The 12,676-nt window shown below is 43.6% G+C and overlaps 1 protein-coding gene across 1 annotated transcript in view; it reads left to right on the top strand.

Moving 5' to 3' along the window:
• Window positions 1-12,676, top strand: part of LOC124132950 — a 60,277-nt gene that overhangs the window by 38,728 nt on the left and 8,873 nt on the right. Inside the window, exons 12-21 of the mRNA XM_046497134.2 lie at window positions 128-271; window positions 2,376-2,484; window positions 2,907-3,007; window positions 3,590-3,708; window positions 4,182-4,317; window positions 4,729-4,931; window positions 5,377-5,476; window positions 6,366-6,561; window positions 7,204-7,379; window positions 12,504-12,653. Of these exons, the coding sequence (XP_046353090.2) occupies window positions 128-271; window positions 2,376-2,484; window positions 2,907-3,007; window positions 3,590-3,708; window positions 4,182-4,317; window positions 4,729-4,931; window positions 5,377-5,476; window positions 6,366-6,561; window positions 7,204-7,379; window positions 12,504-12,653 (1,434 nt within the window). The remainder of the gene's footprint in view (window positions 1-127; window positions 272-2,375; window positions 2,485-2,906; window positions 3,008-3,589; window positions 3,709-4,181; window positions 4,318-4,728; window positions 4,932-5,376; window positions 5,477-6,365; window positions 6,562-7,203; window positions 7,380-12,503; window positions 12,654-12,676) is intronic.

Below are 12,676 nucleotides of genomic sequence, written 5' to 3'. Positions count from 1 at the left end.
TGGTTTATACATACCAAAGAGATTCGACCCGAGGGAGTAAAAATATGTTGAACACTCAAAAAGAAATAGAGATACTAAGTATGGCTGATAACGTATGAGCAGATACTCCATGCGTCTCCTCTTGCAGATGAAAGAGGCAAGCGGCTCCCTGAGCAGTGTACTCGAGCAGTTCGGCTCCACATTCATGAAGGCGATAGATGACGTCAGCCCAGCTGATATTAAGCTCGACGAGATAACGTCATTGGCTTCATTGCCTGTTGACACAGAAATGGTAAGTACACTAAACTGACAAAAGATTATCATTATTAGTGGTAATTGTGATAGTCATATATCATGTAGAGTAAACTACGTTTATAACGAACACGTTTATAACGAACTGACGGGTATGACGAACATTTTTTTTGTCCCGGCCATTTGCTGTACATATGCTTATATATGCTTATAACGAACTACGGTTATATCGAACTAATATTAGTGGTCCCCTTTTGAGTTCGTTATAACCGTGGTTTACTGTAATGGATATTGTTATCGATGCGTTATATCAATCAATAAATGTATATCACGATAAAAAAAATGTGCAAATGAGGTCCCAAAATAGTGACTTCCATCAGTTGGATCTATACATTAATGCAGTCTCATTAAAATCAGATCTTAGCTCTCGCATCCGCGAAACAAAGTTCTGAGCATTCGTCACCACTCGCCCCTTTCCGTAACCTACAAGTTTGACCCGGAATAACACGAATGGTCACGAATGAGTTCTGAGGACATCCCATTTCGGGTCACGTCAGACCGACCTTTCGCGAACGGTGACCGACCAGTGGAATGACTATGAAGACGACAACAGCCAATCAGAAGGTAGCTTAATCGAGCTTTACGGCACGACTTTCAATCTGGCGATTACGCTTCGAAACATATTTTGACATATACTCGATTAAAAAAATAAAAACTGAACAAAAGAACATTCTGGAATGGCTAATAGACAGTCTAGATTGTATGAATACAGACATAAAGCCTATAACTGTCGTTCGGAATACCCTGTGTGTGTTTTTTTCGAGGTTGCACGATAAAAAAAAATCACATTCCAACTGTCACTTTCATGATCTGATAAGCGGTGCTCTGATTGGTTGGATGAAAGGTCGTTCTGACATGACCCACAATGGAATGTCCGCAGATCTTTGTTTAGTGGTAGCGAGAACTAAGATCTAATTTTAATGAGATTGACATTAATGTGATGTCTACTTGGTAAAAGAACTATTGCATAACGTTCTAGTTTAGATACAGCTTTCCTTGTTCGTATGTAAACAAACATGCCAGCAAATCATTTGACATACTGGAAGCGGTTCACTCAGGCTTTGTATTCTTACGCGGTTGCGAAGTTATTTCTGAACTAAAGTGTCTTTAACTTGGATTATTTTAAGAATGACATTAATGATTTGTGATCAAGGGTTTATCCGCGTGTGTTTCTGTATCGTAAATATCACACAACTGATAAATTGACTAAATACAATTTGTATTTTTAATATATGATATTTACGATACAACATGTACTCCGCTAATATTCTTTCTATATTAATAATATAAACGCAACTCTTACAGAGCGAAACCACCTTAGTCAGTCTAGAATCCAATCTGGAATCTGTCATTCCGATACAATACTTTCTGCGTCAGGATTTCATTTTCATAAAAGGTCAATAGTGGATGCGTGGGTTTTTCAGCCAATCAAATGTCAGCTTTCTAAAACGACACGGCTTCATAACTTTGTCACAAAAAAACCCGTCGATTCGAGCCCAGCGAAAGAAAACCGCCAAAATACACACATTTTCCCTCAGTAGTACACCATTTTGGATGTAGGCTGCATGCATTCAGAAACCACACGATGTTTAATATGTATATATCCATAACAATACAATAGGTCTGCTTTATGTTTTTACATTCGGAACTCCCCGATTATATTCGTTAATGTCTGAATGCCTCCTCACCTTTCCTTTGCCTCATTTATATCACACAGGATATCCATTACTCTCGTTCACACAGTTTGAGACCTCTACGTCAAAATAATGTCTTGTGATACATTAAGGACGATCAAAATCGGGACAAGGTTCAACATTGGAACAATAATACACAAAAGGAGCTGGGAAGACCTAAAGGAACATGTGACCCCAAAACGTCACAATGTAATTCCCTTTGTGCACACGACTAGTTTTATATCCTCCAGTTAAGACGCCTGTGTAGAAACCCCAATTGACATTACACATAGCACAATAATCTAAGTTGCTGGGGGAACAATCAGCGCTTTGAAAGAGCGCTTGTTGGATACCTTTAACCCAAATCCGAAAAGTATCTAATCACGCCTTTTGAATTATCTCCCTTTACAGGCGGCCATGGTGTGGAAGAAGGTGACGGAAGCGTACGGGAGTGTCACCAGTGGCAACATTGAGTACAGCTCCGAGAAAATCGCCGCAATGCCAGCGGTATTTGCCCTTGGTTAGTCGTTACTATTTAAAATAAAATATATAGAATCTTTAGCCTCTTGACTTCACCAAACAACTAGAATAGCCAGGGCATCATTTGCTGTATCTATCGTACGTTAATACAGACAGACAGTTTATTCAGTAATTTAGGCATCAAGGCCCAGTACGATGCAGATTGGATATTAATATTTGTCACGTGATGTACATGATTATATCTTAAATCTAGTTACACATTCCTCATTTTAAAGACACGTTTTAAGAATACAGAAACAGCATGGATAAGACACATTGGTGAGATTTTCTTGTTATAATTTGTAACAAGGGTAATGTCTTACCAGGAAGACCCGACAAGAAATGTCTGACCTATTATGGCTGACCACTAATGCTCGACCGGCAATGCAGATCAGTAATGTCAAAGCATTGTTCCCACTGCAGGAGCATCTACCGAGGACTTCATTAATCTACCGGAAGGCGACGGACTGATGAAAGCTTTGAATCAGATGGCGGACCACATATCTTCCATGTCAGGGAAAAAGGTTCCCTTAAAGTTGTTATGTAATCGAATAGGTTTACCTCATCAGCCTAAGACAGTCTGTGTGTCAAAACTGCCTTTCTTCAGTCTTGTTTAACTTGCGTTAGGGAATCACAGGCCATCACGGGCCTAAAATATCTTCTCAAACCAATACATGTGAGTGAGTCAGTTGTTTTACACCGCTTTAAACAGTAACCGTTATATCACAGCGTGCACAGCGTGATGCAGGGGAAACGCCCGACCTGACGTTTAGCCCAAAGGTGAAACCCACTAGCACGGGTATGGTGCTGACAAACCTCACATATTCAGGTGAATCTGGGATTCGAACCAACGATGATTGGTTTCATACATATTAGAAACTACATAAAGTTGAATTCGTCCATTTGTGTCTTACGCCAGACAATAATTTCTTTTATATTTTGAAATAATGTGATAGATTGTCAGGCGTTGATACAATATTGATGATGACACATATTTGATTCTACACGTTAGGTGTATTTTGGTCTATTTGCCTTAGTCTTCCCATTTACTTCGATACTTCCCAGAGCAACATAAGCCAAAATTATATCTCAACACCTGTTGACAGATTGAGATCATTCTTGACAAGCTGAAGAGAGTGTTCGGCATTGATAACAGTGCCAGCCGGGGAGTATGCATAGAGCCGGCGCTTGCCGAGGAAGTCGGAATGTATTTTGCACGTGCAAGGTAAGTTGTTATCATCCCAGATCAAAGATACGACACAATGATTCTTGGTGTTTGATCGTCAAACTGGGTTTCACACATCTAGCTAAATTGCAGTGACATAACTGTCCAAGCTGCATAATTAAAAAGCCGCTTCCTTTCTCCTGTGATAATAATTCCGCTTGGTGTGATACTGATTCCGCTTGGTGTGATACTAATTCTGCTGGGTGTGACACTAATTCTGCCGGGTGTGATGCTGGTTCCGCTCGGTGTGATACTAATTCTGCTGGGTGTGATACTGATTCTGCTGGATGTGATAATAATTTCGCTGGGTGTGATGCTGATTCCGCTGGGTGTGATACTAATTCTTTTGGGTGTGACACTAATTCTGCTGGGTGTGATACACATTCCGTTGGGTGTGATAGTAAGTCCGCTGAGTGTGATGCTCATTCCGCTGTGTGTGATAGTAATTTATGCATTCTTGTGTGTACTTCTAGTGTGAGCGACCTCAGCAAACTGAACCTCAATTCCCTCAAAGCAGTTCTCAGGGTCATCGGCCAGAAGTATGAGTACGTCAAATTCCTCAGTCCAGCCAAGATGAGGTCACTCACCAAGGTCATGCTTAAAGTAGACGTACGTATGAAACATATATGTTTAACATTATGCTTTATTTATCTTGAATTTCAATTGATTAGATTCTGAAGATTCCAGCTCATTAAGATCACGCCGACACCGCGGCTCAAATCCTACACTGGCGCAATATTACAGGCAAATAAGAATATAACACGCGTTCGCAGAACCATCAGACACAAATTGAGTTGATACATTCGGGTCCCCAGCAACCTATGCTAGTGCAATAGTGGTGTGTATCAGTGTCTTTGTTGACTGTGTACCAAAACTGCGTGGAACGTTGCTCATAATATCAATCACGGTATTACCTGGTCCAAACTCGATTGTTTGCAGGCCATATCATATTACTAGCACAGTGAGGTGTCACATGGTAAGCAAACACATCTGTTTGTGACATTCTGTGTATATTATTAGGGGATCGATTACGCGTTAAGCTACAAACACGAGGACTTGGACAGGTTTGGACCCTACATGTGGTGTGGCCTTGACTCCAGCCAGGCATCCAAGCTGACCGCCTCAGCTCTGTCCAAGTACCTGACGGAGGTCACTCGGTGCATTCACTACGACAGTCCAACAAGGGCCGCCATTGTCAGGAGGGTTAAGCAGGATCTTCAACAGTAAGTGTCATCAGCGTGAAAAAACAGAATACAGTAAACTACGGTTCAAACGAACTCAAAGGGACCACTAGTTTCAGTTCGTTATATCCGTCAGCTCGTTATAAGCATGTTCGTTATAATCGTAGTTTACTGTTGTTAACGTAACGAAATGAAAACAGTTATAGGTTTGTGAAGTCCTTTGTTGGTTTTATTTGCTCAAAGTAGCTGGAATATTGCTACAAATGCGGCGTAAGCCTTACTCCCTCACTCACTCGAAGAAGGTGTTGTTGGTTTTGGGGTTAGATTTAGTTAAACAAGTTTTTTTCGTTTTTGATCGGCAGTGAAAATATAAATATACAGTAGTGTCAGAATTGTAACTGTTTATATCATACCAAATGAAAACTTGTCATAACTTGAACCTGGTCGAAAATTGACTCTGATGATAACGACTTCTGTATCTCAACAGGAACGGCTACAGCTTGTACGACAGACCCGATATGATGACGGCTTTAGGCCATTTCCTGCCTGATATTGCCGACGACATCATCAACGATGCTTTGACAATTGTAAGTCGATGACACCACAATTCGCTGTGCGTTTATTTGGCGTGCTAGAATTCGATGATCGCGGGTTCGAATCTGATTCTGATTCTTTCTCGTGGGTTTCACCAAAGCGGTAAAGAACTTACGCTTGCCTGCCACATTAATCTGACACCCCCAGCAACACCCACACCCCGTGATAGAACTGAAATATCAGCCCCTGCCACCCACATTCCCTCAATGGTATCGTTGAGAAGTGTTATTGACGGATGTGCATGTCCTAAGCTCCAGGGCGATAGGGTAGCGTATTGGTTCCCTCGTGACGCTGAAGTCCGGGTTCGACTCCCCTCATGGGTACAATGTTTGAAGCAAATTTCCTGTGTCCCCGTCGTGATTTTGCTGAAATAATGCTAAGAGCAGCGTAATATATTGCAGTTGGGTTCGGTTTGTTAAAAAGTGGCTGATTTGGCTGATTGTTGTGTAATTTCGTACGGCAACTGAATGAATGCTCGTGCTAATAACCACTAGTTTATCTGGTTAAGACTCAGTTGGTTTAGGTTCCCTGGATGTAACCTACCGGAGGAAAGAAAGTATACACTTGAAAACTGGATTTGACCAAAAACAATACAAACGTTATCAAAGCGTAACTAGGCTGAAAACAGTCGCCAAAACACTGAAAATTTAAGGTCCAAAATACAACTATGATGTCTGTATAAAAAACATAACTATGGAATAACCATTTCTTGTTTGTTTAATTTTTAGCCACCATCAAACATGGCTGTATACTTTCTTTTGTCCGGCAGTGTATTTTGTAATATTGCTAACTATCATGTAAACATGTTCCTCATCATCATGATAATCTCTGTGTAACGTGTTTGCTACAGTAACTATATTCTGAATGGATTTGTTTGTCCAGGACCAGACAGACATGGTAATCTATACGATCTACAACATATTCTTCAAGATCTCGAATTTTCTCGATGAAATGGCGACGATTAACGAGAACGAAATAGGCAAAAGTCAAAGACAGGAGTATGCGAGCAACGTGGAAAAACTAGGGTTGTACCTATATTCCAAGGCCGTCAGTCCAGGAGTAAGGAAGAGGAGAGCCGGTGAGTCTGTTAATGTTGGTGTCAGTTATACATGGTCTTAAGACCGTCGAGTGTTGTGTTTGTTAGTTATGCATGGTCTTTAGACCCGTGAACGTAGATTGTGTGTTAGGAATGCGTGGTCTTTTGAAGTCCAGTTTCCACCCTTGCCGAACTAGGCTGGAATTATGGAGATATACTTTGGCTGGACTAACGAGTCTATGCATCGTCCAATCAAATTCGCGTAACAACAACATGGCGACCGCCGTGCAGATGTTGATCGATAACATGTTTTGCAGAGCATTAGTACCCTCCACTGGTCATCGACAGATATTTGCGAAATCTTTTCATGTTTTAACCAAGGGGCTTAAGTGATTTGAGCGAGGTAAGACTCATTTCAATAAAATTACGATCCGGATCATCGATCAGATCGTCTTGACTGGGACCGCCATTTTGTTTGAAGCTAATGCAAGTGATATGGAAGGTGGAATCTGATTGGCCAATAGGAGGGACAAAGAAGAGACATCGCCACTGGTGGCGCTAAGATCTAGCCACGAAATTTCAGCCTAGTTCGGCAAGGGTGGAAACTGGACCTTTACAGTCAGTTAACTCCCTTTCCCTTGGAAGATGTACCTGCACCGTGCTGACATGTGTGTTATATTACAGCCACCAGTACCAGCACATGCACTGTGCTAAAGGACTTCCAAGGGCAGTTGGGCTTCCTGACTGAGAGCAGCGTCCAGGATATGACCCCTACTGACCTGGTTGACTGTTTGGATGAATTCCAGAATGTCTCACTCTCCGACGATGTCCTCGTTGTGCTGGCAGGGAAACTCACAGCGGTAAACAAAGCCTCACAAAATAGTACCAGTTTACTGGGCATGATAAATACATTTATTACCTACGTGGGAAAACATATCGGGGTTAATAAAAGTCAAATGTGTCCTAGGGTCATATCACGTCACGAGACAACAGTGTGTTGTTTCCGTCATCCGGACGACATTGTTGACGTCATTTGAATCTCATTGTGACGTGAGGTCGGAATTACGTCACACTAGAGACGACGTCATAACTGAAGTAATTGGACAAATTGTGGTTCCGCTGCTGTTGTAACTTGCTGTCCTTTTAGGTAAACACTAAAATTCGTCTCTGTATTAAGACATCTTCTTTCGGAATAAATAGAACATTATATTCGTGTTCATGCCATACTATATTTAGGACACACGTGCCTAAATACCGGAATTTAGACAGTCGTAAACATAGTATGACATGAACACTCAGATATTATCCTCTATTTACGAAAATCTCTTTTCGCGATCCCCTGGTGCCATCAATAAATTTCACTGATCCATTCATGTAATTTGCACCACTATTTTGTCTTTTACATCATACGGAATCTGTTTCGAGAGATGATCGAGATTGATTATTCTCTGCCGTTGACGTTTTGAACTCATTAATTTAAACATCATCAGCAACAATTTCGTATTCTTCAATATCCTCAGCAGCCATGTTCTGTATCTTCGTCATCACCACATCCATCATCAATTTGTTGAACACCAAACCGTCAGACGCATATAATGAACACCTGTTATTATATAATGGAGAATTTCCCCCTCTTTTCCCAATATTGGTCAGTGTTGTTATTCTCGGGTACATAAAAACAGGTATTGGCCTCCTGAAAAGTCTATAATTGTATATTATTATATAATGGAGAATAGGGCAATCTCCTACGATGCATTTCTTCTTTCGATCCTATATGGAAACGTGTTTGAACAAAGTTTACAGCTTCTAAAAAACAAATCACCCAAACACATCCCAACATCACCATGGTCACCACCCACACAAATAGGTCATGCACTATAGTCCCGTATTTAGCCACCGACACCACCTGGTCACGTAATTACCCCTGCCACGTCATCCTCTTTCTCATCGCCACACAGTGGAGACCTGCACTGAGTAATTTAAAGAATATACTTTTTAATTCGTTTTTTCCTGGATCTCCTCCAACATCGTATAGATTTATGTTACAATCTGAGGGATGATGATGATGATGATTACGAATTATGTTGTGACTGCCGTGGCCGGTGCAGTGTTGACAAGCTTGTGAACATCTGATGGAAAATTCCTTTAACATGTATTTACACAAGTGCCATAGAAGAGAGATTAACCGGCGCTCGAAATCAAAGGACTCGCGCATGCACAAGCTTCTGCTATGAAACTAAGACGAAAACCAAGCCGGCTGTCCCCTTCTTCGTTACATTGAAACCACCCCAGTAACCCGCCTTGCCTGCCATATCCGTGGTTTTATTACCGACGACTTCTTTACTATGCCGGATCAACAGTCCGTCCCTGTAACGTACGGGTTCACGTCTACGTGGAAACTGCCAGGTACCTTTGACTTTCGCATGGTGTTTTCCCCCGTCGATTCGTTCGAACCTGCTTCGACTACGTCTCCGATCGACCCCTTCAGTGCCCCTATACCGTCCGGTTGTAGTCGGCTTTCATTTCCTGCTCATTCACGCGATGTACACGTTGATGACGATCGCTCCTCTTCAACCAAATATACTGGCGCTCCACTCGACGGTGACAATCAAGACATCCACTGGTACTAATAGAACGGGTTCACACTTTCAAGAGTCGATTGCATGATCGGCACTCTAAGGATTGGACTCCTAAGGATTGCTCATCTAAAGATCACTGACTTCGGGATCGATTGTCTCAGGATCGACGATTTGGGGATCGACGTTCTAGGGTTCAAATTCTTCATGCACTGATTATTACTGCTCTCATCATCGGGATCAACCCTTTGATTGACATCGCCGCAACGCGCCTTGACTTCCCTCTACTTCTCAAAGATGTTCGTCACCATCGGTCACTCATGTGGTTCGCCATTCTCTGATTCGGTCCCGATTGTCATTATCCGCTTCGGATTCATGTTCCTCCAACCTCGTCTGTGCCGACCCCTCGTGTGACACTCCCTCCATCCACACAGCCGCTACCCAACGCTACCTACTGACCAGGCTAACAATCCGGCGCCGAACCTAGAATCGTTCCTGTAGGCAGTGACCTTGGCAGAATCGTTCCAGGCTATGGTTGGTATCCCCTCTTGATAATTCTCCTGCACAAACTGTTCCTCTTAGTTTGGCTGTTTCTGTTCCCCCAGATGTTGATCCTGCACCGGCTAGTATCAATGTGGATCATCAACCCTCTCCAACCTCGTCTTCTGGGAGTCTTGAGATCCCCGATCTTCATTGGAACGTGGAGAAACTACAGCTCCAATGTAGTACTTAAGCTGATGATCGTCTGTCTTGCTTTGCCGTTCCCTCCGCCAGTTTCTCGAACATCACGCTCCCTCCTTGACACATATTGTGACTAACCTCGTCAAGGCTTTGAGTCTTTCAGGCAATTACACAATTGGCTACAGAGCGCTCGCTTTGTTGTGGAAGAACATGATGGAACTTGATGGCGATTTATTGACCCTTTGTCCAAAGCATTTGATGACTTCCTCCACAGTGGAGATGGTCGAAGACGCCGTTGGATGATCCGCTCCTTCTACGTCAATGGCAACAACTTCTTGGCCTTCTGACATCCGGGCAAATCCTCACTGTGAGGGGTCAACTTCATCCTCGGCCAATCCAGTGATTCTTAACTCACTACATTCAGAGCGTCGATTGCCAGGTTCCAATCTCCCTGGCAATACCTCAGTGTTACCATCTTCGGTGGTGGCTATTAACATCAAATGTTTGTGCCGGCGTCTGTTTGCTGCCGTTCTTCCTGACCCAACATCTCTTCATCAATGCATTGACCCTGGGCTGGGGAGCGCACTTCCACGATCTACAGGTGGCAGGGTGCTGGTCTGTTGAAGATATCCATATCAACAATCTCTAGTTCGAAGAAGTCATTCTGCCATGTCACATTGGGAAGAGCTCCTTCGTGCGTCCCATCTCATGATCAAGTCGGACAATCTATTGGCCATCGGGTATATCAACAAGATGGGCTCCCATTCAGGTTCGAGCGAGACACATTTTATGTGATCACCAATGTTATAGGAGACTCACTATCCCAACCCAGCAGACCATCACCAACGGAATGACATCCCCACCTGTTGATCTTCCGTTGGATATGCCAACTTTACCCAAGCCCAGACCTTTTCACAAACAGGTTCAATGCTAGGCTCTCCCGGTTCATCGCTCCCATCTCAGATCCTCAAGCATGGGACCACGATGCTCTGATGACCTGTGGGAAGGTGTCAACGCCTACACCTTTTCCTCCACCGCTGTTCTACGTCGGGTCCTGCAGAAAGTGGCATCCACCAGTCTCATAACATTGCTCCTGGTCATGCCCTGTTGGTTCACCGCGTTGATGCAACTAACAGAAAGAAGGTTCTACCGTCTTCCACTACGGGACACTCCTTCAGCCTCGCTCCCAGCTGCTCCACCCATCACCCGAAACTATCCATCTCTGTGTTCGCCACACCTGCAAAGGGTATTCAAAGGGAGTAGCCAAGACCATCACAGAGGCTCACTGTTCCTCTACTGAGACCCTCAATGACCGCAAGTGGAAAGCGTTTGAGGCCTACCGTCGCGCTCGTGACATCACCAAGTCCTCCACTGCTTCTCAACAGAACGCCGACTACCTCCATCATCTCTTACCTGCTCTACACGCAAGCTAAAGGGGTCTACTTTGGCTACCTATCTTGCTGCGACCCGTTATTGCTACTGCAACTTGATCGAAGATATCTACAGTTGCTGAGCTTCAGTCCCTTATTCGGTCCTACAAGTTGGCGGACCAGTCATCTCGTTTATGCCCGCCTCCTTGGGATCTCAACGTCATCATACACCAGCAGAGTATAAACCGCTTGCTGACAAGGTTTTCAGTTGATCTCCTGCAAGACCATTTTTATCCTGTCCCTTGCGACTGCTGCTCTGGGTGTTAATAAGGTTAGAGAGGCTTCAGAATGGGAAGGTTTTTTCTGGGCCTTCGCTGGGAATATATCACTCAAAATCAGCTTCCGGGACCACCAGATCGCTTGTTTACCATCCTGTCACTAGCGTCCATCCTGAGCCCTGCTGACCTTGCGGATATCTCTTTATGTCTGGTACGAGCACTCCGAATCTACCTTGAGGAGACCAATTTGGAGCTCCCGGAAGAGGTTCATCATCCCACATTCTACGGCGGCCACAACGGAAGTTTCCCGGAGTACGATATCATTTTGGCTTTGCTCTACCATGCTAGATTGCCTCCTCCTGTCACCTCCCAATTCGTCGCCTCTACCATGGCCTTGCACAGCAACTGCACCCTCTCCACCATTATGGAAGAGTGTTTGTGGAAGTCAGATAGGTCTTCGCTTCCCACTATCTCCGTGAAATATCCGCTACAGGCGTCCATTGTCTTCACCAGTTTGGTCTCTTGGTCCTGGAACAGCAGCTATCGACTACACAACAGCGCTGATAGTCGATGCGTGTACCCTCTCCTCTCTTTTCATAGTACGTATTGTGAACATACAGAATAAATCCTTGAATTTTAGCTCCTGAGTTTATTGTATTTTATTAGTTGGGGTCCCAGATTTAGTAACCGATCTGAGGGTGGATAACTTGTCTGTAGAGACTTCGGTCTTCAACATCCAAATCACCGCAAGTCGCGAATCCTTAGCCCTCACTGTTGCTTTAGGCATGGGATTACAAAGCGTGACCCATTTGTTTTGGTGGGGCCTATGGCGATGCTGGGATGTGCTCGGGTGACTTGGTCTTTAGAAGCTGGACACTTTTTTCAAGCACGTTTCCATATTGGATCAAAAAGAAAGAGGAAATGCATACTGGGAGATAGAATAAAGATATGAATATACCATTTTTGTAACCTTTCCAATATTGTTTTTCTCGAGTCCATAAAACAGATATTGACCTGTTGAAAGGTCTTAAATTGTATAATATCACATGTGACTGATCAGAGCTGTGTTCTGTGTCCAGGCTGATGGTCTAGGTGACCCGTCCACCTGGGAGAACGGGGATATTGCTGGATGCGGGAAGCTCCTCGACGCTCTGCCTGCATCGGATATTGAGGCCATCAACTTCAACGAACAAGCCATGGCTGCCATAAATCACATCAACCTTTCGAAGGTAATAATCCGAAGCACAAAGTT

The sequence above is a fragment of the Haliotis rufescens genome, unplaced genomic scaffold (assembly GCF_023055435.1).
Source record: "Haliotis rufescens isolate VD_foot unplaced genomic scaffold, xgHalRufe1.0.p SCAF_20, whole genome shotgun sequence".
Classification (NCBI taxonomy): Eukaryota; Metazoa; Mollusca; class Gastropoda; order Lepetellida; family Haliotidae; genus Haliotis; species Haliotis rufescens.
The sequence above is the reverse complement of the archived record's forward strand: the minus strand, read 5'-3'. Positions and strand labels throughout refer to the sequence as shown.